At 38.9% G+C, this 26627-nt stretch overlaps 1 protein-coding gene across 4 annotated transcripts in view; it reads right to left on the bottom strand.

Moving 5' to 3' along the window:
- SCAMP1 (secretory carrier membrane protein 1) overlaps positions 1–26627 on the bottom strand; it is a 149688-nt gene that overhangs the window by 60445 nt on the left and 62616 nt on the right. For all 4 annotated transcript variants that reach the window (XM_069595366.1, XM_070292485.1, XM_069595367.1 and 1 more), the window contains 4 exons: positions 10133–10231; positions 8984–9092; positions 5989–6117; positions 1185–1344 (listed from right to left, as the gene is read on the bottom strand). In XM_069595366.1, coding sequence (XP_069451467.1) covers positions 1185–1344; positions 5989–6117; positions 8984–9092; positions 10133–10231 — 497 coding nt within the window. The remainder of the gene's footprint in view (positions 1–1184; positions 1345–5988; positions 6118–8983; positions 9093–10132; positions 10232–26627) is intronic.

Raw genomic sequence — 26627 nt, 5'->3', positions numbered from 1 at the left:
ACGACACTTTTTTCTCCAAATTCCCTAATCTTCCCCATTTCCTTCCTTTTCATTTTCGGTTTCCATGTTTTCATTTCTAATTCCATTTGGCAAGAGTTTGGGGGACTGAGAAGAGCAGAGGTGGGGGAGGCGGTGATACACATTCTGGATAATCAACGATAGTTTTTGTTGAAAAGGAAAATAAGTTAAACAACTGAATGTGGCCCTCTAATTTCTCTAATACATCGTCTGCACAATACACGCCTATTTCATAGTAATGTTGCTCCATGTACATGCGAGCTGAAAAAGGTTTGTCAATCATAAACGAGTTTACTCAAATAAAAAGTAAGCCGATCAACAACTGAATGCATGGACTCATCTAAGGCTAGCATCTAAATCAGCATTTCCCAATGTTTATTTTCTGAAGCAATAAAAGATACCTCACATACAGACACATATAATGGTTTCACGGTTACACCACAAAGCACACTAAGCTCTTAAAGAAACCTAAGAAATTCTGAAATGAAGAAACTTATTTAGTTTTATTATCCCACTTAACTTCCCAAACTTAAGCTAATGAGCATTTTTTCCTACAACACTTAGTAACAGCCCATAGAACACGCACTTAGGAAATGTTTATCCTACCCATTCATTAAAATATATCATGCAAAATAGTATACTTAATCTTACAGTCTAAATGGTTTTAAAATGTCACTGCCTTTTGAAAAATCAAAAATGAATTTACACAGAAAATAATTACCAAGTTGCTAGGTAAAGTGACTCACTTTAAATATTACCTTAGCTAGGTTACCCAGATCCATTTAAAAAATTAGGATTAATCACCACTTTTGACTTTTTTTTGAAGGCAAAAATAGGAATAAAATATTCTTATGGAAAAGAATCTTTCACAAATATTAAGACTTAAGTTTGTTCTCATTTTCCCCTCATTCATTTTCATGTTTGGTCTTTTTTCTCAAGTGGGAGAAAAGAACAGGATATTGTTAGTTACAAGGTCGAATGAACATACAGCAAGTTAGAGATGGGCTTAATACACAGAGATGTTATATATGGACTTTTCTGAAGGTATACTGTACAATAATAAAAAGCTTGAAACATGAACATATGTCACTTTTACCTTTAAGGTGTACTACAAATTATTTACTTCACAGGTTTAAAGAGCACATGATAAAGTACACACATTTTACCTGAAAGCTCCGTAAAGTGGTCTGTACCAACAGACAAATGAACAAGGAGTAAAAAGTAAGAACCACAGGATACTCAATCCAAAATCAACCCCTCTTGGAGGATCAACACAAAACCAAGCCAAGCATCCGAAGATATTTAGAAACAGTGTTACAGCATGGACTGTGGAATTAAAAAACAAAACAGAAAAGAAATGTTTATGTTCAATGTATGTATTCATTTAACAGAAACTATCATTGAAAAAATACTTCCTAAAAGCACATATAGTCTACCCCATTTCCATTTAGTATTTTTCAAAACATTGCTGTTTTTTACACGTTTGATTTGAAAACAGAGTATTCACAGGAAAAGGAGTTCTAATACATGCACTGTTTGGCAAAAATTCTTTTGGCCCTTTCCTAATGGGCAATTACACTGCTAAACCAGAGAAGCACGACCTCAAGGGCTTCTTCCCTAAGAAGGAAACATGTGATGTATCTCTTGATCCAAGGCCCAAGCAGGAAAGTAGTGGCTGCCAGGAAAAGAACCAGGACTTGAGAAGAAAAAGATCCTACACTTAGAACTATAATTTTTATAGCACAGGGCTGCAGGCTCCTCCCAGCATGAATTACACAAGAGAATACTAGAGAAGTGCCCTGTGCAATCTCATTGTAACATTTTTAAGCAATAAAATTAATTAGAATGACTGGACTGAAACTACTACTACAGTAGAAACTTCCAGTGACTACACAGTCAATCTATAAGGATTATTAACTCATTTTCATAAAGTTGCCCATTTTCTAAAGTCCTGGCATTAAAAACAGTGTTTTGGTAGGGGATTACATTTATTTCAAAAAAAGTAAAGTTTACAATGATGCACTTGACCTACTTTGGCAGATCATTCTTTTTGTTAATACAAATAGACCTTGGCAAACTCTTCCTATAATCTTAATAATTACTTTGCCTGACAGACCAAAACCCAAAAATCTGAGTAACATCTAAGAACACTATTATCCTAAAGAATATTGACCCATTATAACTAGTAACTTTTTTAAAGGATTTTTTTTAAATTTATTCACAGGCTGAATTTTTCAATAAGAAATAAATCATTTCAAAAGTTAAAGTACTGTTTAATGTAAATTATCAGTACAGTAAAAATATGTTAACAAACTACTACCTTAATTAAAAACAACAAATGGTAAACCTAGTGAATATAAATTTAAAAAATACATTTTCAACATACATTAAAAAAGCTTTAAAATTTCTTTAAATTATTAATCAAAAAATTGATAGTTAATGAAGTAAGATATACACAAATTCCAGGGTGCCTCTAAATTTGCCTTTATCTAACAACCAGATAAATACACAAATGCTAGGGAAGGAGAGCAAGCCCCAGAGGAAGAATGAAAATACATGGGTTTGAGTGACATATACTGAGCTAAGCAACCTCCGTGCATTTCAGGTTTTCAACTGAAGAAGGGCACAAGCCCTTCCAGCTTTAAAATTCCATCCCATTCTACCACACAGGAAAGACTCTTACTTATTCCCATTAGGATTCCTAAGTCATGAAAACTAGCTTATAATAAATTTACTCAAAATCCTTGGCCTCAAAATAAAAGTAGTTCTGTTAAGGGCTTAAAAACAGAATTTGAGATATTGTGTGATATTATTCTGTAATATTAAATGGAATCCAACTGCCTAAAACCATTATAAATGTTCAGAACATTAAGTCAAATTTCAACCTCTAAAGAAGTAACTTTTTAAGGTTTATCCCCTAATCTGTTTAAGAAAAAAAGACAGAATATACGGGTATGTGTATTTTAAAGCTCACAAAAATTCTTTTCAGAATAGATTAAAATGTCAATTAAATTTTGTGTAATCTATTAAAATTTTTTCTATATGTTTTCATAGTAACCAGCAACTATGATCATTTGTATCCCAATGAAGAGTAAAACATGTAGGTCTACTTACTAAACAATCAGTCCTCTTACACAGAGACCAAAAAAAACACACAGAAGGTCTAGGTAAAGTGAAATGCACGATTCTATGTTGTTAATTTCAATCCAACTTCAGTCCACTTGATGGATTTCAATTGTGGGTAAAATACTTGAGAAATTTTTAGGCCATTTTGTTTATATCATTCGCAAGTTGAATGATCCTCCTTCTTATAAAATTTCTATTTGCTTTATTAAGCACTCAAATCTGGTATTAGTGGACCTAAATTTGCAACCATCATTGGAATAGTCTTCTTGCTAAGTCCTGCATTACAATATAAGATACCTAAAATAAACAATTTTAGGACAGTATATTATCTTTTTCAATAAATGGTCTTTAACGTAGCTGATGTTTTTAAGTTTTCTTTTTCTTTTCTTCTTTAAATTCAAGAGTATAGTCAAAAAGAGGTTGAGATTAATTTCATATTGGTATTTCTAATTGCTTCAGTTCCTTTATAGAGATTACTTGCCTCAAGAAAAGTACCATTGAAAGCATATCTTCATCATATTTGAGTTTAAAATGTAAATTACTTCTTTATTTTGGTACCTTGTAGGTGGCATAACATGGGAATCTAAACTCTGGGATCTAGAATCAAGCCATCTGAATCCAACTTTACTTGCTGAGTAATCTTGGGCAAGTTAGTCAGATTCTCTAAGCTTTAGTTTCTCAAACTATAAAGCTAGATAATATAATACCTGCTTCATAGTGTGGTTTTAAGATTTAATAATGTAATATATATACAGTGATTAGCTCTGTGCTTCGCACAAAGTAAATCCTGGATAAATGTTATCTTTTGTTAGAATTATTATGACAGTGTGATAATATTCTCCAGGCCAGAATACTGGAGTGGGTAGCCTTTCCCTTCTCCAGGGTATCTTCTCAACCCAGGGATCAAACTCACATCTCCTGCATTGCAGGCGGATTCTTTACCAACTAAGCTATCAGGGAAGCCCATTACAGTGTGAAAGCATTAGTCAACTCCAAAATCAGTAACAAGCTAGACTTCTTGAAAATAACTTACTAAAACAGCCTATATCTTATGAAATTGAGAGACATTACTAAGCTAGCACTAGATCGTACTTTGTTGCAGATAGTTTTTTCAAATCAGAACCTTAAATGGATGGAATACAGATCTACCAACTGAACAGGGTTGGGAAAAACTATAGCCAACTATGTTATTCGTAAGAACCTCACAAAGTGATATGTAACTAGGACAAAACAGACCTATTTTGAAACAATCAGCACTGGTAAGTGAAAGGGAAGTGAAGTCACTCAGTTGTGTCCAACTCTTTGCGACCCGTGGACTGTAGCCCACCAAGCTCCTCTGTCCATGGGATTCTCCAGGCAAGAATACTGGAGTGGGTTGCCATTTCCTTCTCCAGCACTGGTAAAGCAGTTAACTATTTGGTTAAAATTCATCATCTTCCCCATTCAATCTATATTTACCAAATTCCCTATAGAATTTTCTTCCAACACCCATCTCCCCTATCTAAAATATATTTTTTCACTAATAAGTCGAACAACTTATACTTAAAACGCTAGGCCAATGTGCTGTGCTTAGTCACTCAGTCGTGTCTGACTCTTTGAGACCCCATGCACTGTACCCCGCCAGGCTCCTCTGTCCATGAGGATTCTCCAGGCAAGAATACTGGAGTGGGTTGCCATGTCCTCCTCCAGGGGATCTTCCCAACCCAGAGATCAATCCCACACTGCAAACGGATTCTTTACCATCTGAGCCACCAGGGAAGCCCAATTATTTTAATCTGCATATATTTAATGATATATTGATCAAATAAAATATGAGTTGTTAGTATGGACAAATATGGAATCAAGACCTTTAATAAAAATATGTAGCACTACTGACAGGATTAACCAAAGAAGTCAGATTGACAACAGAATCTCAAAAGAAACTAAAAACAAGAGTTAAACATGTACTATCCATAAGGGATCACTTCTCACATTCCAAAGCAACCTCGCAATGCTGCTGAAAGATTTTTAGGAAAATGATCTCATATATTTGGTGGAGAGAGGCTCCTTAATCATACAGTAAGAACACACAAATTTTCTCCAACAAGAATGTACTCCACAATGCATTTATTAACTCAGCAGTTGTGCAAGTAAGAAGTCATGGCAGCTACCTCTCCTACCAAAACAATGATGTCAAATGGGGCTAAGACTGCTGTTTGGAATAAAAATAAAACAATAAGTGGGAATTCTGTGTACATACAAAAACTGGTAACAGTTTGACATTTAGTTTTAATATTCCATGTGCTGTAATTATATCCAAAGTATTGTGAACATCACATCCTAAAATGTATGTCCTACTGTTCTATTTAATGAAATATCCAGTATCAATTCAGCACTTTCAATAATAAAAGTGTTCCTCTCCACTTGAAAGTGAACAGTAAATAGTGCTCAAAGCTCGAAGAGAAATAATTTATAATATTTCAACAGTTTATGCCCTTTTATAAGATAGTCTAATGCTTTACAGCTTTTATTTGCATAAAATCCTACAAATAATTATTTCAAAGGATTATTACCTAGATAAGATTTTTCAGAGAAAAAGGATCACTGCAAAATTCCACCATATGATAGGGAAGTCCCTTCCTCAAAAGAATGCCAGTTCTCAGTACACAGACCTTCCTCAGATAAGAACTTAGACCGCCACATACTCACAATTCTGAAGTAACTAAACGTCTGTGTCACTCAAATTTAAAATATCCATAGGAAAGGACCAATTAATGATGCGGCCTTAATATATGAGTTTAACGTAGATTTTTGACAATAAAATATAAAACTTTCAAACAAATATATAATTTATTCTATACTCACACATCCATAAGTAGTACATAATCTTTACTGTTTTTTGGAATTCTACAGGGATATCTACAGAAAAATCCTGATAAAAACAAGGGCCAACAGGAAAATTGTCAGGAAGAGGTGGCCAATTGTTTTTTCTGCCTGCAAAAAAAAAAAGAAAGAAAGTTATTTATATAAGTACAAATATTGCTATTCTTTTTGCATGTAATTATTTGTTTCATAATAAAGACTATTATCTATTCTTTTAACAGGAGTTTAAAAATATAACACTGTAATATCTACATTCCTACAACTCTGAAAACCAAGCTATTTTAAAAATTTTTCCCAGAATATCAATTAGATGGTAAAATAATTTTCCAGTGTCATACCACTTATGTAAGTTGAAACAACAAAAGGAAAAAAGGGCATAGGGACATATGCTATGACTCTTCCCTAAAAAGAGAGTTATTTCAAAGTCCTAAGACTCTGGCTCTCACATGAAACCCATGCAGATTTTAAGTCTCTACCATTTCCTCCTCAGTATCTACAATCTTTAAATATAATTCCTAACCCACATAAAGAGGCAAAATCTGCTTTTAAACTTGTGAGTTTTCTTCTGTTAACCCCATGAAGAAACGCAAGCTAACTAATACCAAAGAACCAAATTTGGAAATCTCCAAGTCTGGAAAGAATGTCAAAAGGAGAGATGTAAGAAAAGCATAAAAATATGTGAAAACTACATAAAGCAATCATGAGAAAGAAGTTAAGAATTACAGCACCTTCAAAACCCAGAGAAAAAAATTCCAATTGTAAGGAGAAAAAATGTGTCTATATACAGAAATTAGACCGAAAATAGGGCTTGGGAAGCGGCGGAGAGATTGGAGAGATAAAAAACTAAAGAAGTCAAAACATTGAAAACAAAGAGTAAAAACAGCACCTAAAGGCCATTTTCTCATTTTACATATCATATCCCACACTCATAAATTCGATTTTACATACTTTTTCATAGATGAGGAAAATTTTCATAGTGGAAAAAAAGCATCCTCTATTTCTGATTCTTCCCAACATGCCTCCACTGTTTTATCACTCCTTTCAAACTTTATATAGTTCACACATCTCTCAGACAAGTCTCACACTACTTGAGAAGCTGAGAACCGGAGTAAAGAACAGAGGCTCTGAAACTAGAAGTACTTATGCATCCATTGTCTAGGAGACCTTGAACAACTTATTCAACCTCCTGAAGACTCTGTTTCTACACTCATAAAGTGAGAACAACTTACCACCCTTCCTATATTGTATTGAGGACGAAATGAGTTAACAGATGAAAAGTACTTAAATGTATAACCTACAGCAAGTCCCTTAATTTCTCACACTTCATTACTATTTCATTTACTAAAACATCTCTCATAGAAGCAATCTGTATTAGTCAAAGTTAAGGGAACAGGACAGATTTTTGTTACATGAATTTTAGAAACACTGATCTCAATTAAACTTTTAGTTCCTCCTTTCACAGATGCTGTCTCTGATGTTGCAAGCGAGAAATGGCCCAGGATAAATGTGTCCTCCTGAGGCCCTTGTTGTTGTTCACTCAGTCGTGTCCAACTCTGCAACTCCATGGGCTGTGGCATGCCAGGCTTCCCTGTCCTTCACCATCTCCCAGGGCTTGCTCAAACTCATGTCCATTGAGTCAGTGATGCCATCCAACCATCTCGTCCTCTGTCGTCCCCTTCTCCTCCTGCCTTCCATCTTTCCCAGCATCAGGGTCTTTTCTAAAGAGACAGCTCTTCACATCAGGTGTATCAGAGCTTTAGCATCAGTCCTTCCAAGGAATATTCAGGGTTGATTTCCTTTAGGATTAACTGGCTGGATCTCTGTGCAGTCCAAGGGATTCTCAAGAGTCTCCTCCAACACCACAGTTTAAAAGCATCAATTCTTTGGTGCTCAGCCTTCTTTATGGTCCAACTCTCACATCCATGCACGACTACTGGCAAAACCATAGCTTTGACTGGATAGACCTTTGTTGGCAAAGTAATGTCTCTGCTTTTTAATTGCCATAGCTTTTTTAGTATGAAAAGGCAAAGAAATATGACATGAGGCCCTAGACTTATAGTCTAAGATAAGGAAAAAACAGGCAGTATATTATCACTCTCCTAATACTGTCAATGCCATAACTATCCAGACATGTTCACAGTAATTTGTCTAGCTCTCTCATCCCTTCGTATCAAAGACTTTCTAGCTCTCCCTAAGCTCTCCTTTGAACTGACTGATCTTTGGCAGTCACAGCCTGAATGGATTTTACATCAAATAATCAATTCGCCTCTTAGTTATTTCTTTGTTGTTGCTGTGTCTGCTAAGTTGTGTCCGACTCATTTGAGATCTGATGAACTATAGCCCACCAGGCTCCTCTGTCCATGGGATTCTCCAGGCAATAATACTGGCGCGGGTTGCCATTTCCTTCTCCAGGGGATCTTCCTGATCCAGGAATCAAACCCACATCTCCTGCACTGGCACACAGATTCTTTACCACTGAACCACCAGAGAAGTTACTTATTTGGCACCATCAAAATACCCAGGCTTCCTAGAGTCACCATAGGTGTTATTTTTTAAACCCGGTTTTGACATATATAGATATACTTGTGAGGATAGGGGCAGATTAACTTGCAATTGGTCTGAAGAAACCAGAAGTTACCAGCTAAATGCAGTCAAACATAGGGTACACTCCCATGCACGCACAAAGCTTCAGTAGACCCAGCGGAAGGTCCAAGTGCAGAATGAAAGGCTCCTGATTTACAATAAAGTAAAACCATATTTTCATTCACTTGTGAAGAGTCTAACACTGTTCTAATCTATTAAAACACTGCAAATCAGCCGAGATCAGAGAACTATAGAGTATCAAGCAGGAAGTCTGCCATATCTGATCTCCTTGATAGAATAACAGGGCAGAGTTTTATCTACGGACCGAATGACCTACGGCTGGTGCAGGCCTGTTAAGGAGGTTATTTTTATTTCAAACATCTTTGGACACTACCATGTTGACTGAGGTTCTGCATTTCTCGTTCTCGACGGTCTAACTCTGCCGCTTTTCTTTCTAGTTCTTCCTGGCGCTTAAGAAGCTCAGCTTGGGCCAAGGCATGTTCCTAAACAGAAAATAAGGGAACACCTTGTCAGAAGTGGAAAATACAGTAATATTTCTCCTTCTACTATACTCCTACTTCTCTACTATGCTAGAAACTTAATTCAACTACTATTCCACAATAGAGGAATTCACTGAAGATTACAGTTTAAAAAAATATTATGGAACTATTTGGCCCATTTTGGCCTTCTGGTTATGAAAATAACCCTCAATAGGAATGTTGGGCCCATTAGGACAAGAAAAAATTCTCTCAGTAAGAGAAGTTATACATGTTTGGGAACGCATGTAAGAATTAAAGATTTTAAAATTAAAAGAAAAAAAGAGAGAAGTTATAATCCTAAGGTAATTGGGAAAATGAAATTAAGGGGAACCGTGGCTAAATCAGAATGAGGGACAGAGACAGAACAGTTGAGGAAAAGGGACAAATAGAGAAAAGGCCAATTGAATTTAGCTCTTACGACTTGGATTAGATGGTACCTAAGGTTCCCAGTGCAGGAATACTATATAATTCCTTATATTTTACAAGATAATGAGGTACAAGGAAGATATGGTTAAGAAATTCAGGTTTATAAATCCATCTGCCTTTATGTAATACCAGGCATCTTATTCATCTCCTTTTTTCTTGGTATTTTTGCCACCTTCTATTGACTACCAATATACTTTGCTTAGCCATCCTAACTTTCTTCCAATAATATCTATCTGATCTTATCATTGTTACTGTAATGGAACTGTGTATTAAAAAGTGAGACCAAAGCAATAAAAATTTCACTACACAAGTTATACACCAAGATGACAGGAATTCAATAGCTGCTAATAATGGAGCAAAGCAAATCAATACTTTGAAAATGAGGTATGAGTATTATAGGGCTGAGAAACTACTAGCCCAGCTTCAAAAGTGAGTTAAAAATTAAACAAGAAGGATCAATCAACTATACTCCAATAAAATTAATAAGAACACTATATAAAGAAGTATTTTGCTCTGAAAGCAAATGTTATTGATATTATAATTTCCCATATGAATTAACACATGTAACATGAACTAACCTTTGCAATCTGTGTATAAGCTGGATGTTCCTCTGTTGGCTTCATTATTGCTGGCTGTGTACTGGGTACATTAGGCATTTTCACATTACCCGGTGGAGGCTAGGAAGATTAAGGACAAATTAAATAACACAGAAACCCAACTTCAACTTCTTTCAAAAAGTATACCAATAAAAACCAAAGTGCCGAGAACTGCCTCACTTGCTCCCCTAACTTCTTATAATCAAGTGTGTGGTAATGAGCTACTTAAGAGTTTCATCTCCATTTTCTCAAATTTGTTCATTTCTTAACTCTTCAGTTTGGCTGCTACTTCCAGCACTACACCACTGGCACTCTCCTCCAGGACACTGTACATTAAAAACAAAATGAAAACAAAAAACCTGCAAGTATGTCTTTTTAGTAAGATACAGATAGCACCAAACTGAAGAATTCATCCCAAGGTTAACTGTTCACTAGGTTAACTGTCCACTCTTTCCATCTAATAAAGTTATGTTCCAGTGACACTAAAAAGTAAATAGGAACAGTCTTGGCAGAACCCCAGTAATACTCCTTGAAAAGAATCAGAGGGAAGACATTAGGGAGATGGAACATACACTGCACAGCTCCACTCTGCCAATGAGGACCAACAGTATGTGAAAGTAGCTACAACTTCAAAAAGTAGGTAGATATCTACAAGTAGGGAATTGGTTACATTACTGTATATACATACAATGCAGTCATCAAAAGGAATGAGTTAGCTCTACAGAAGAATGCCCTTTAAATACTAAATGAAATAAAGCCAACTACAGACCAGCTTGCATAGAACCAATTTTTTTTCTTTTATGAAAACGGTTGTATATGTCCAACTTTTTTATGAACACAGTTATATATGTCCAGAAAAATATCTAGAATGTCCCAGCAACCTATCAAAGAGATTTGTACCTTTTGCTTTATACATTCTCTATTAATTGCCTTCTCTCACTATACTACTTTTTCATCAGTCAAAAAATAATTGTAGATATTTTATAAAACAGCCACAAGAAAAAGAGGACAAGAAAGAGAAGGAGAAGAAAATAAGAAAACAAAACATACAAGCAAGCAGCTGCAGAGAGAAGTTCAATGATCAGAAGAACTATTAAACTTGAAGACACCACCCATGCAGCTTGATTTTACTCTGACACAGCAAACAGCAGCCCTGAAAAGGAAGCCAGACACAACCAAAGATATAAATGGAATACATCTGACTCTAAAATTCCTATGGAAATGTCAAGAGCTAAGAATAGGTCAAACAATTCTGAAGATGATGAAGGTAGGCAGACCTGTAATATCAAGACTTAATATAGAGAGGAGACAAGATAGCAGAAGAGCAGGTGGACAGGGAGTACATCCTTCTCCATGGACACATCAAGAAAACACATTCGGATACAGAAGATCTTGCAGAACACCAGCTAAGAGCTGGCAGGAGCCCCTGACCACCAGAAAGGAAATATAAATCCAAGCAAAACTCAGCAGAATGAAGGAAGGTGGGGAAAAAGAGAAGAGTAAGCAGGGCTGGACCTGCACCCAAGGGGTGGCGGAACTGGAGCAGGGGTCAGATTGATACATTAGAGCAACTGTTTAGGACACAAGGGTAGCATTTGAGGCCGTTGGAAGAGTGCAGCAGCTGACCTGTGACCGTCTGAATGGAGTGAGATCCACAAAGCCAATCCTCGCCACAGTCCTACATACCCTGGAAAGGGACAGAAGTCCCCTGGAATGCATGGTGGCTGAGAGCAGGAGCTTATGGGTTGGAGAGCAATCTCACGGCAAAGTATACTGTTGACTGCAAGGAGATGGCCCAAGGGGACACGAGGGAGAAGACTGCAGTGGTCAATGCCTTTGGAAGAAACCTAGGCAATGATGGAGTCAAGGCAATACTTCTGAGTCACTCACAGGGGGTGGAGCCATCACCAGAGCCTCTCTCCCTCCATATTCCAGCACATGCAGCTGACCAAAAAAGACCCCAGAGAGGGTGGCCCTTTAAGTGCCTGACGCAGTAAGCAACAGAGAAGGACCTTTGAATACCAGATGCCAGGGGCTAGAAAAAGACTCTACTAGAGCCATAGTTCCTGCACCTAAGGCTGCTGGTGCCCCTACACACCTGGCACTGCCAGACTCCCCACAGCCCAAGCAGCTGTGCCACCTCCATGCTCAATCCTTACTGGGCCAGAGTTTCCAGAGGCTAGAAAAAATCCTAAGGGTCCCACATCTCCTGTGCCTGTGGTTGCCAGATCCCCTCTGTACTTGGCCCTACCAGGGTCCCTGCTATCCAAGCATCTGGGTCACCTCCATACCTGGTACTCAGTGGGCAGACCCAAGTCCTCCAGGGCAAACTCCTGTGGATAACCCACATGCGGCTGTTGTTCAGCTGCTAAGTTGTGTCTGACTCTTTGCAACCCCATGAAGAACAGCATGCCTTTACTATCTCCCGAGGTTTGCTCAAACTCACGTTCATTGAGTCAATGATGCCATCTACCTATGTCATCCTCTGTAGCCCCATTCTCCTCTAGCACTCAGTCTTTCACAACATCAGGGTCTTTTCCAATGAGTCAGCTCTTCACACAACATAACCAAAGTATTCCTTGGAGCTTCAGGGTCAGCATCAGTCCTTCCAAGGAATATTCAATGTTGGTTTCCTTTAGGAATGACTGGTTTGATCTCTCTGCTGTCCAAGGGACTCTAAAGAGTCTTCTCCAGCACCACAGTTTCAAAGCATCAAAAATTAAGGAATCAATCCCATTTACCATTGCAACAGAAAGAACAAAGTACTTGGGAATAAACCTACTTAAGGAGACAAAAGAGCTGTATACAAAAAAATGATAAGACACTGATGAAAGAAATCAAAGACAACAAAAACAGATGGAGAGATATTCCATGTTCCTGGGTTGGAAGAATCAATATTGTGAAAATGAAGAGACTACCAAAAGCAATCTCCAGACTCAATGCAATTGCTATCAAATTACCAATGGCATTTTTCACAGAGCTAGAACAAAAAACTTCACAATTCGTATGGAAACACAAGAGACCCCCTAATAGCCCAAGTAATCTTGAGAAAGAAGAATGGAGCTGGAGGAATCAATCTTCCTGACTTTAGACTATACTACAAAGCTACAGTCATCGAGACAGTATGGTACAGGGACAAAAATCAGAAATATATATCTATGCAACAAGATAGAAAGGCCAAAGATAAACGCACACACTTATGGGCACCTTATCCTTGACAAAGGAGGCAAGAATATACAAAGGCAAAAATACAGTCTCTTCAGTAAGTAGTACTGGGAAAATTGGACAGCTATGTGTAAAAAAAATGAAATTAGACTATTTCCTAACAACATACACAGACAAACTCAAAATGGATTAAAGATTTATATCTAAGACCACAAACTATAAACTCTTAGAGGAAAACATAGGCAGAACACTCTATGACATAAATCACAGCAAGATCCTCTACTACCCACCTTCCGGGGTAATGGAAAAAAAAATTAACAAATGAGACCTAATTAAACTTGAAAGTTTTTGCATGGGAAAGGAAACTGCAAACAAAGTGAAAAGACAACCCTCAGAATGGAAGAAAATAATGGCAAATGAAATAACTGACAAAGGATTAATCTCCAAACTTTACAAGCAGCTCATGCAGCTCAATACGAGAAACAAACAGCCCAATCGAAAAGTGGGCAGAAGACCTAAACAAACATTTCTCCAAAGAAGACAAACAGATGGCTAATAAACACATGAAAAGATGCTCAACATCACTCATCATTAGTGAAATGCAAATCAAAACTACAATGAGGTATCTCCTCACATCAGTCAGAATGGCCATCATCAAAAAAAAATCTATGAACAATAAATGCTGGAGAGCATGTGGAGAAAAGGGAACCCTCTTGCACTCTTGGTGGGAATGTAACTATACAGCCACTATAGAGTCCTTACAAAATTAAGACTGAAACTACCATGTGACCTAACAATCCTACCACCAGGCACATACCCTGAGAACCCATAGAAAAAGACACAGGTATCCCAATGTTTACCTCAACACTATCTACAACAGCTAGGACATGGAAGCAGTCCAGATGCCCACCACAGATGAACAGAAGCTGTGGAACAGATATATAGAGGAATATTACTCAACCAAAAGAAGAATGCATCTGAGTGGGTTCTAATAAAGTAGATGAACCTAGAGCCTATTATACAGAGTGAAGTAAGTCAGAAAAATAAATATCACAAATTAATGCATATATATGGAATCTAGAAAGATGGTGCTGATGAACTCATTTGTACAGCAGCAATGGAGACGCAGACACAGGAACAGACTTGTGGACACGGGCAGGGTGGAAGGAGGGAGGGGGATGAACGAAGAGTACCATGAAAACATATACACTACCACACGTAAAACAGACAGCCACTGGGGATTTGCTGGATGTTCAGGGAGCTCAAACCAGTGCTCTGAGACAATCTAGAGGGGTGGGATGGGGTGGGAGGTGAGAGGGAGGTTCAAGAGGGAGAGGACATATGTATGTATACCTGTGGCTGATTCATGCTGATGCACAGCAGAAACCAGCATAATCTTATAAAGCAACTATCCTTCAATTAAAAATAAATTAAAAAAAAAAAAAGACTTAACGTAGAGACATCCCTGGTGATCCAATGGTTGAGAATCTGCCTGCTGTTTTGAGGGACATGGGCTCGATTCCAGGTCCAGGAGGATCCCACATGTCACATGGCAACTAAGCCTGTGCACCACAACCACTGAAGCCTGTGTGCCTGAGAGCCCATGCTCCTCAACAAAAGCAGCCTCCAAAATGAAAATCCCAAGCACTGCAACTAGAGAGCAGCTGCCGCGCCAACTAGAGAAAGCCCATGAGCAGCAACGAAGATCCAGTGCAACCAAAAAAATAGTAATTTTTTTTTTAAAGAAAAAGATTCAATATGGTAATAAACAGTGTGGTACAGATGCCAAAGACATAGAAAACACCAATATACAGCAGGGAAACAGAAATAAATCCTGTAAAACTTGATACCTAATAGAAGTCATACCACAAAACAGTGGAGAAATAATGTATTAGTCACTAACGAGCTGAGACAACTAGTTAACTAGATGGAATAATTAAACTAGATTTCCACTTGATATCACATACAAATACATAAAAAGCAGAGATTTTGCTGACAAAGGTTCATCTAGTCAAAGCTATCATTTTTTCATAGTCAGGTGTGGATGTGAGAGTTGGACCATGAAGAAGGCCGAGCACAGAAGAATTGATGCTTTTGAATTGCGGTGCTGGAGAAGACTCTTGAGAGTCCCTTGGACTGCAAGGAGATCCAAGCAGTCAGTCCTAAAGGAAATCAATCCTGAATAGTCATTGGAAGGACTGATGCTAAAGCTCCAATACTCTGGCCACCTGATGTGAAGAGTCGACTCATTAGGAAAGACCCTGATACTGGGAAAGATCAAAGCCAGGAGAAGGGGATGACAGAGGACGAGATGGTTGGATGGCATCACTGACTCAATGGACATGAGCTTGAGCAAGCTCTGGGAGATGGTGAAAGACAGGGAAGTCTGGCATGCTGCAGTCCATGGGGTCACCAAGAGTCGGACATGACTAAGCAATTGAACAACAATCACAAACAAAAATAAATTCTATGTGGATCAATTACGTAAAGGTGAAAAAACAAAATTTAAACACTTTTAGGAGGGAATGCAAACCACTCCAGTATACTTGCCATGAGAACCCCATGAGCTGCATAAAAAAGCAAAAAGATGTAACACCAAAAAATGAATCCCCCAGGTCGGAATGTGTCCAATACACTATTGGGTAAGAGGGGAGGACAACTACTAACAGCTCCAGAATGAAGAGGCTGGGCCAAAGTGAAGATGATGCTCAGCTGCAGATGTGTCTGGTGATGAAAGTTAAAATCCAGTGTTCCACAGGAACCTGGAATGTTAGATCCATGAATCAAGGTAAATTGGACATGGTCAAGCAGGAGATAGCAAGAGTAAACATAGACATCCTAGGAGTCAGTGATCTAAAATGGATGGGAATGGGTGAATTTAAATCAGATAACCATTATGTCTACTCTGTGGGCAGGAATCCCTCAGAAAAAATGGGGTAGCCATCATGGTCAACAAAAGAGTCTGACATGCAGTACCTGGATGCAGTCTCAAAAACAACAGAATAATCTCAGTTCATTTCCAAGGCAAACCATTCAATATCACAGTAATTCAAGCCTATGCCCCAACCTCTGATGCTGAAGAAGCTGATCAGTTCTATGAAGACCTAGAAGACCTCCTAGAACTAATACCAAAACAAAAATATGTCCTTTTCATTATAGGGGACTGGAATGCCAAAGCAGGACGCCAAGAGATACCTGGAGTAACAGGCAAGTTTGGCCTTGGGGTACAAAATGAAGTAGGTCAAAAGCTAACAGAATACTGCCAAGAGAATGCAGTGGTCATAGCAAACACCCACTTTCAACAACAAAAGAGATGACTTTACACATGAACAGCATCAAATGGTTAACATCAAAGTCAGATTGATTACATTCGTTGTAGCCAAAGATGGAGAAGCTGTTCTACAGACAGCAGAAACAGAGCTGGAGCTGACTGAGGCTCAGATCATCAGCTTCTCATAGCAAAATTCAGGCTTAAACTAAAGAAAGTGGGGAAAACCACAAGGCTAGCCAGGTACAACTTAAATCAAATCCCCTATGAATATATAGTAGAAGTGACAAAGAGAGTCAAGGGATTAGAGCTAGTAAACAGAGTGCCTGAAGAACAAAGGTCCATAGTATTGTACAGGAGGCAGTGAACAAAACCATCCCAAAGGAAAACCAAAGTGAGAAGGCAAAACTGTTGTCTGAGGAGGCTTTACAAATAGCTGAAGAGAGAAGAGAAGTGAAAAAGCAACAGAGAAAGGTGAAGGTAGACCAACTAAGTTCCAGAGAACAGCAAGGAGAGACAAGAAGGCCTTCTTCAATAGCGCAAAGAAATAGAGGAGAACCACAGAACGGGAGAAGACCAGCGATCTCTTCAAGAAAACTGCAACTATCAAAGGAACATTTCATTCAAAGATGGACACAATAAAGGACAGAAGCGGTAAAGACCTAATAGACGAGATCAAGAGATGGAAAGAATGCACAGAAGAACAGTATGGAAAATATCTTAATGATCCAGATAACAATGTTGGTGTGGTCACTTACCCAGAGCCAGACATTAATGAAGTCAAGTGGGCCTTAGGAAGCACTGCTATCAATAAAGTTAGTGGAGGCTGTGATGGATTTCCAGCAGAGCTATTTAAAATTTTAAAAAGATGGTGCCACTGAAGTGCTACACTCAATATCCAAAGTGCTACCAAATTTGGAAAACCTAGCAGTGGCCACAGGACTGAAAAAGGTCAATCCTCATCCCAGTTCCCAAGAAGGGCAGTATGAAAGAATGTTCAAACCATTGGACAACTACACTCATCTCCCACGCTAGTGAGGTTATGCTCAAAATCCTGCACAATGGGCTTCAGCATTATTTGAATTGAGAACTTCGAGACGTTCAAGTGGAGCGTTGAAAAGGCAGAGGAAACAGAGATCAAACTGCCAACATTTGCTGGATCAGAGACAAAGCAAGGGAATTCCAGAAAAACATCCACCTCTGTTTCATTGACTTTACTAAAGCCTTTGAATATGTGGATCATAACAAACTGTAGAAAACTCTTAAAGAGATGGAAATACCAGACCATCTTACCTGTACCTGCATTTGGGTCAAGATGAAACAGTTAGAACCCTGTATGGAAAAACTGACTGGTTCAGGATTGAGAAAGGAGTGTGATGACAAGGTTACTTACGGTCACCCTGCTTACTGAACTTATAGGCAGAGCATGTAAGAAACACCAGGATGGATGAGTTACAAGCTGGAATCAAGACTGCCGAGAAAAATACCAACAATCTCAGATATGTGGATGATACCACTCTAATGGAAGAAAATGAAGAGGAAATAAAGAACATCTCAATGAGATAGAGGACAGAGAGTGAAAAAGCTGGCATAAAACTCAATATTAAAAAAAAACTAAGATCATGGCATCTGGTTCTATCACTTCATGGCAAACAGAAGGGAAAAAGGTGGAAGTAGTGACAGATTTCCTCTTCTTGGATTTGGAAAGCACTGCAGATGGTGACTGGAGCCATGAAATTAGAAGACAATTGCTTCTTGGCAGGAAAGCTATGAAAAGCTGAACGCTGTGTTAAACATATCACTTTGCCAACAAAGGTCCCTATAGTCAAGGTTATGGTCTTTCCAGTAGTCACATATGGTTGTGAGAGCTGGACCATAAAGAAGGCAAAGAGCTGAAGAATAGATGCTTTCGAACTGTAATGCTGGAGAAGACTCTTGAGAGCTCCGTGGAAAGCAAGGAGATGAAACCAGTGAACCCTAAAGTAATCAACCCTGAATACTCATTGGAAGGACTGATGCTGAAGCTGAAGCTCTAATACTTTGGCCACCTGATGTGAACAGTTGACTCACTGGAAAAGACCTTGATGCTAGAGAATACTGAGGGCAGGAGAATGGGACAACAAAGGTTCAGATGGTTGGATGGCACCACCAATACAATCAACATGAACTTGGGCAAACGCTGGGAGACAGTAAGGGACCAGGAAGCCTGGAATGCTGCCGTCCATGCAGTCACAAAGAGTCAGAAAAGATTTGGCAAATGAAAAACAAAAAGCAAAAAAATATACATGAATATTTTCATGAATTCAAAGCATGTAGAGCTTCTGAAATATATAAGCTATAGAAATTTTTGTGTATCCTGTCTATGATGTATTGAAAGTGAGTAAAGCAGCCTGATCACTCACCTAGAGCCAGACACCCTGGAATGTGAAGTCAAGTGGGCCTTAGAAAGCATCACTATGAACAAAGCTAGTGGAGGTGATGGAATTCCAGTTGAGCTATTTCAAATACTGAAAGATGATGCTGTGAAAGTGCTGTACTCAATATGCCAGCAAATTTGGAAAACTCAGCAGTGGCCACAGGACTGGAAAAGGTCAGTTTTCATTCCAATCCCAAAGAAAGGCAATGCCAAAGAATGCTCAAACTACTGCACAATTGCACTCATCTCACATGCTAGTAAAGTAATGTTCAAAATTCTCCAAGCCAGGCTTCAGCAATACGTGAACCGTGAAATTCCAGATGTTCAAGCTGGTTTTAGAAAGGCAGAGGAACCAGAGATCAAATTGCCAACATCTGCTGAATCATGGAAAAAGCAAGAGAGTTCCAGAAAAACATCTATTTCTGCTTTATTGACTATGCCAAAGCCTTTGACTGTGTAGATCACAACAAACTGTGGAAAATTCTGAAAGAGAGGGGAATACCAGACCACCTGACCTGTCTCTTAAGAAACCTTCTTGAGAAGCAACAGTTAGAACTGGACATGGAACAACAGACTGGTTCCAAATAGGAAAAGGAGTACGTCAAGGCTGTATATTGTCACCCTGCTTATTTAACTTATATGCAGAGTACATCATGAGAAACGCTGGGCTGGAAGAAGCACAAGCTGGAATCAAGTCTGCTGGGAGAAATATCAATAACCTCAGATATGCAGATGACACCACCCTTATGGCAGAAAGTGAAGAGGAACTAAAGAGCCTCTTGATGAAAGTGAAAGAGGAGAGTGAAAAAGTTGGCTTAAAGCTCAACATTCAGAAAACGAAGATCATGGCATCTGGCCCCATCACTTCATGGGAAATAGATGGGGAAACAGGGGAAATAGTGTCAGATTTTATTTTTCTGGGCTCCAAAATTACTGCAGATGGTGATTGCAGCCATGAAATTAAAAGACGCTTACTCTTTGAAAGGAAAGTTATGTTCAACCTAGACAGCATATTAGAAAGTACAGACATTACTTTGCTGACTAAGGTCCATCTAGTCAAGGCTATGGTTTTTCCTGTGGTCATGTAGGGATGTGAGAGTTTGACTGTGAAGAAAGCTGAGCACCGAAGAATTGATGCTTTTGAACTGTGGTGTTGGAGAAGACTCTTGAGAGTCCCTTGGACTGCAAGGAGATCCAACCAGTCCATTCTAAAGGAGATTAGTCCTGGGTGATCACTGGAAGGACTGATGCTAAAGCTGCAACTCCAATACTTTGGCCATCTCATGCAAAGAGTTGACTCATTGGAAAAGACCCTGACGCTGGGAGGGACTGGGGGCAGGAGGAGATGGGGATGACAGAGGATGAGATGGCTGGATGGCATCACCGACTCAATGGACATGAGTTTGAGTGAACTCAGGGAGTTGGTGATGGACAGGGAGGCCTGGAGTGCCATGATTCATGGTGTCACAAAGAGTCAGACACGACTGAGTGACTGAACTGGAACTGGACTGGACTGGAAAGCAGCCTAGAACTCATAAATGATCAATGAGTATTTGTAAAATTAAGGTGGTAGCTGTTCAGTAGCTCAATCATGTCCGACTCTTTGCAACCCCATGGACTACAGCACGCCAGGCTTCCTTGTCCATCACTATCTCCCAGGGCTTGCTCAAACTCATGACCATTGAGTCAGTGATGCCACCCAATCATCTCATTCTCTGTCATCCCCTTCTCCTCCTGCCTCCAATCTTTCACAACATCAGGGTCTTTTCTAATGAATCGGCTCTTCAAATCAGTGGCCAAAGTAGTTCTTCCAATGAATATTCAGGATTGATTTCCTTTAGGATTGACTGGTTGAGCTCCTTATAGTTGAAGGACTTTCAAGAGTCTTCTCCAACACCACAGTTCAAAAGCCGATCAATTGTTCGGCTTTTAGACAAAGAATAAGGTTAGCAAATACATAAACCATAAAGTTAATATTAACAAATTCAGCTATACTGAAATACAGTAACAAGGTGAAAAGTCAATCACAAACTGGGAAAAACTGGTTACAACAGACTTCACCAAAAATACCTGCTGCTCAGAATACAGGAAGAACTGTTACAAATCCATAAAGATACAAACTACTAACAGAAAAATAGGCAAAATATGCGAACAGACAATACCAAGAAGAGAAAACAGGAATGGCCAATAAAACTATGAACTAACGGTTTAACATCACTAGTAATCAAGAAATATAAAAACAGTGACATACCATTCCAAAACCATGAGATAGGAAAATGTAAAGCCTGAAGTACCAAACTTTGTAATTACAGTGTATACACAGTGGTATAAAAATTAAAGCATATGATAGAGAAGCTTTCCAAATCAGTGGGAAAGAAAAGATACTGATAAATGGCGCTAGGATAATTATTTAAATATTTGGGAGAAAAAAAATCAGATCCATACCCCACCAGAATAAATTCCAAATGAATTCAAGTTCAATGTAAAAAGGAAAAAAAGAAACTATAAAGATACTAGAAATAGTACAAGTACATAGAATATAGATGACCACCTGATCTTGGCTTGGAGAAAAGCCACAGAGTAAAGATTCGTGAGAAATCACAATGAAAAGAAAATACACCTGACAACATAAAAATTTAGAGCTCCGATGATATAAAGCATTTCACAGATGAGTTTAAGACAAGATCTAAATGATACACAAATATAGACAATTAGTTAATATTTTTCATTATGTACAAATCAGTACAAAATAGAGGAGCATGTTATGGGGGGAAATGCATTTTAAATATCCTTAACCAGGCTGCTTACACAAAAGAAATACAAAGAGAAAATAAATATATTCAAAATGTCAACCTCATTAATAATCAAAAAAATGCAAATTTCACCAAACATTTTTTACATGATTATTACCATAAGACTATCAACATATTTTGGAAAAGATGTGACAAAATGGATATTTCTCACACCCTGATATTGGGAATATAAACTAGCTCATAAAATAATCCCGGAGACAATTTGATATTATGTTTAAGAGCCACTGAAGTATTTATACCCTAGGACCCATAAACAGCTACTACTAAAAAACAGTATACAGAAATAAAACAAGGTATGCACAAATACGTGTATGCCAAAATGCTCCCTACAGCATTATTTATAAAAGCAAAAAAGTCAGAAATATACCCAAATGTCCAATAATATATAAAATGTAGATAAATTGATAAATTATGATCCATTCATAGGACAGTATATTATGAAGCTATTTAAAAATTCTGAAAGAATAATGAAATGAGGAAAGCTTCTACACAGAAGTCATAAAACAAAACTGTATATGCAGTATAATCTCAATTTCTTATTTTAAAATGCATCAGTATATCAACAGTGACAATTTCTGACTAGTGGAATTTAAAGTTTTCTTGTAATTTTTTATCTCCATTATAATTTTTATCACAAGATATGTATTCCCTAGTCTAGCTGCCTATTCCCTGACTCCAATATTTCATATTAGTAGGCAGAAAAACTGACACTGATCAATCCTGACTGTTCAACTAGAAAATCAGAGCCCTGAAGCATCACCCTCTTGGTTTAATGAGTAGCAACAACGAAACAGTGACCAAATAAAATGCCTGACAAAGTTAGTTTGGCAGCTCAATTCAGAAAAATCATACAAGAAATTATTCAAGAATTCACCCTGGTGAAACTACAGTATAAATTCTTTTTTAAAAAATTAATTATTTTTTATTGAAGGATAATTGCTTTACAGAATTTTGCTGTTTTCTGTCAAACCTAAACATGAATCAGCCATAGGTATCCATATATCCCCTCCCTTTTGAACCTCCCTCCCATCTTCCTCCCTACCCCACCCCTCTAGGTTGATACAGAGCCCCTGTTTAAGTTTCCCGAGACATACAGCAAATTCCCTTGGCTAGCTATTTTACAGTGATGGACAGAGAGGCCTGGGGTGCTGTGATTCATGGGGTCAAAAAGAGTTGGACACGACCGAGAGACTAAACTGAACTGAATGTAAGTTCAGTTACTCTTTGCATGTTACTCTTTGCATACATCTAACCCGCTCCTTCCCTCTCCCCATGTCAAGAAGTCTATTCTCTATGCTTCTCTACTGTTGCCCTGTAAATAAATTCTTTAGTACCATTTTTCTAGATTCTGTACATATGTGTTAGAAAACAGTATTTATCTTTCTCTTTCTGACCCACTTCACTCTGTATAATAGGTTCTAGGTTGATCCACCTCATTAGAACTGACTCAAATGTGTCCCTTTTTATGGCTGAGTAATATTCCATTGTGTATATATACAACTTCTTCATCCATTCATTTGTCGATGGACATCTAAGTGGCTTCCATACTCTAGCTATTATAAATAATGCTGCAATGAACAATGGGATACATATGTCTCTTTCAATTTTGGTTTCCCCAGGGTATATGCCTAGGAGTGGAATTGCTGGGTCATATGGTGGTTTTATTCCCAGTTTCCTAAGGAATCTCCATACCGTCTTCCATAGCAGGTTTATCAATTTACATTCCCACCAACAGTGCAAGAGTGTTCCCTTTTCTCCACACCCTCTCTAGCGTTTATTGTTTGTAGACTTTTTGATGAGTGCCATTCTGACCAGTGTGAGGTGATATCTCATGAAACTACAGAATAAATTCTTTACTGCTTTAAGTAACAAATGAAGTATTAAGTATAATGAAGGTAAAAATGAAGGCTGGTTTAGAGCTCAGTTCAGTTCAGTCGCTCAGTCGTGTCCAACTCTTTGCAACCCTATGAATCGCAGCACGCGATTCCAGCTTGTGCTTCTTCCAGTCCAGCGTTTCTCATGACGTACTCTGCAGAGAAGTTAAATAAGCAGGGTGACAATATATAGCCTTGACGTATTCCTTTTCCTATTTGGAACCAGTCTGTTGTTCCATGTCCAGTTCTAACTGGTGCTTCCTGACCTGCATACAGATTTCTCCAGAGGCAGGTCAGGTGGTCTGGTATTCCCCTCTCTTTCAGAATTTTTCAGTTTGTTGTGATCCACACAGTCAAAGGCTTTGGCATAGTCAATAAAGCAGAAATAAATGTTTTTCTGGAACTCTCTTGCTTTTTCCATGATCCAGCGGATGTTGGCAATTTGATCTCTGGTTCCTCTGCCTTTTCTAAAACCAGCTTGAACATCTGGAATTTCACAGTTCACGTATTGCTGAAGCCTGGCTTGGAGAATTTTGAGCATTACTTCACTAGCGTGTGAGATGAGTGCAATTGTGTGGTAGTTTGAGCATTCTTTGGCATTGCCTTTCTTTGGGACTGGAATGAAAACTGACCTTTTCCAGTCCTGTGGCCACTGCTGAGTTTTCCAAATTTGCTGGCATATTGAGTACAGCACTTTCATAGCATCATCTTTCAGGATTTGAAAGAGCTCTACTGGAATTCCATCAACTCCACTAGCTTTGTTCATAGGGATGCTTTCTAAGGCCCACTTGACTTCACATTCCAGGATGTCTGGCTCTAGATGAGTGATCACACCATTGTGATTATCCGGGTCATGAAGATCCTTTTTGTACAGTTCTTCTGTGTATTCTTGCCATCTCTTTTTAATATCTTCTGCTTCTGTTAGGTCCATACCATTTCTGTCCTTTATCAAGCCCATCTTTGCATGAAATGTTCCCTTGGTTTCTCTAATTTTCTTGAAGAGATCTCTAGTCTTTCTCATTCTCTTGTTTTCCTCTATTTCTTTGCACTGATCACTGAAGAAGGCTTTCTTATCTCTTCTTGCTATTCTTTGAAACTCTGCATTCAGATGCTTGTATCTTTCCTTTTCTCCTTTGCTTTTTGCCTCTCTCCTTTTCACAGCTATTTGTAAGGCTTCCCCAGACAGCCACTTTGCTTTTTTGCATTTCTTTTCCATGGGGATGGTCTTGATCCCTGTCTCCTGTACAATGTCACGAACCTCATTCCATAGTTCATCAGGCATTCTATCTATCAGATCTAGGCCCTTGAAGCTATTTCTCACTTCCACTGTATAATCATAAGGGATTTGATTGAGGTCATACCTGAATGGTCTAGCGGTTTTCCCTATTTTCTTCAATTTGAGTCTGAATTTGGTAATAAGGAGTTCATGATCTGAGCCACAGTCAGCTCCTGGTCTTGTTTTTGTTGCCTGTATAGAGCTTCTCCATCTTTTGCTGCAGAGAATATAATCAATCTGATTTCAGTGTTGACCATCTGGTGATGTCCATGTGTAGAGTCTTCTCCTGTGTTGTTGGAAGAGGGTGTTTGCTATGACCAGTGCATTTTCTTGACAAAACTCTATTAGTCTTTGCCCTGCTTCATTCCACATTCCAAGGCCAAATTTGCCTGTTACCCCAGGTGTTTCTTGACTTCCTACTTTTGCATTCCAGTCCCCTATAATGAAAAGGACATCTTTTTTGAGTGTTCATTCTAAAAGGTCTTGTAGGTCTTCATAGAACCTTTCAACTTCAGCTTCTTCAGCGTTACTGGTTGGGGCATAGACTTGAATTACTGTGATACTGAATGGTTTGCCTTGGAAACGAACAGAGATCATTCTGTCGTTTTTGAGATTGCATCCAAGTACTGCATTTCGGACTCTTCTGTTGACCATGATGGCTACTCCATTTCGTCTAAGGGATTCTTGCCCACAGTATTAGATGTAATGGTCATCTTAGTTACATTCACCCATTCCAGTCCATTTTAGTTCACTGATTCCTAGAATGGCGACATTCACTCTTGCCATCTCCTGTTTGACCACTTCCAATTTGCCTTGATTCATGGACCTGACATTCCAGGTTCCTATACAATATTGCTCTTTACAGCATCAGACCTTGCTTCTATCACCAGTCATATCCACAGCTGGGTATTGTTTTTGCTTTGGCTCCAACCCTTCATTCTTTCTGGAGTTATTTCTCCACTGACCTCCAATAGCATACTGGGCACCTACTGACCTGGGGAGTACCTCTTTCAGTATCCTATCATTTTGCCTTTTCATACTGTTCATGGGGTTCTCAAGGCAAGAATACTGAAGTGGTTTGCCATTCCCTTCTCCAATGGACCACAATCTGTCAGACCTCTCCACCATGACCCACCCGTCTTGGGTTGCCCCACGGGCATGGCTTAGTTTCATTGAGTTAGACAAGGCTGTGGTCCTAGTGTGATTAGATTGACTAGTTTTCTGTGAGTATCGTTTCAGTGTGTCTGCCCTCTGATGCCCTCTTGCAACACCTACTATCTTACTTGAATTTCTCTTACCTTGAGCGTGGGGTATCTCTTCACGGCTGCTCCAGCAAAGCACAGCCACTGCTCCTTACCTTGGATGAGGGGTATCTCCTCCCGCCGCCCTTCCTGACCTTCACCGTGGGATGGCTCCTCTAGGCCCTCCTGTGCCCCCACAGCCACCACTCCTTGGATGTGGGGTTGCCCCTCCCGGCCGCTGCCCCTAGCCTTGGGCGTGGGGTTGCTGCTCCCCCGGTCACTGCCCTGGCCTTGGGCATGGGGTTGCTCCTTCCTGCTACCACCCTTGGCCTCAGGCGCCAACCCTCCCTTGGGCGTGGGGTTGCCCCTCTCGGCCACCACCCCTGACCTCGGACACCGGGTAGCTCCTCTTGGCCGTTCCTGC

The sequence above is a fragment of the Ovis canadensis genome, chromosome 7 (genome assembly GCF_042477335.2).
Source record: "Ovis canadensis isolate MfBH-ARS-UI-01 breed Bighorn chromosome 7, ARS-UI_OviCan_v2, whole genome shotgun sequence".
NCBI lineage: Eukaryota > Metazoa > Chordata > Mammalia > Artiodactyla > Bovidae > Ovis > Ovis canadensis.
This window is presented reverse-complemented; position numbering and strand designations above follow the sequence as displayed.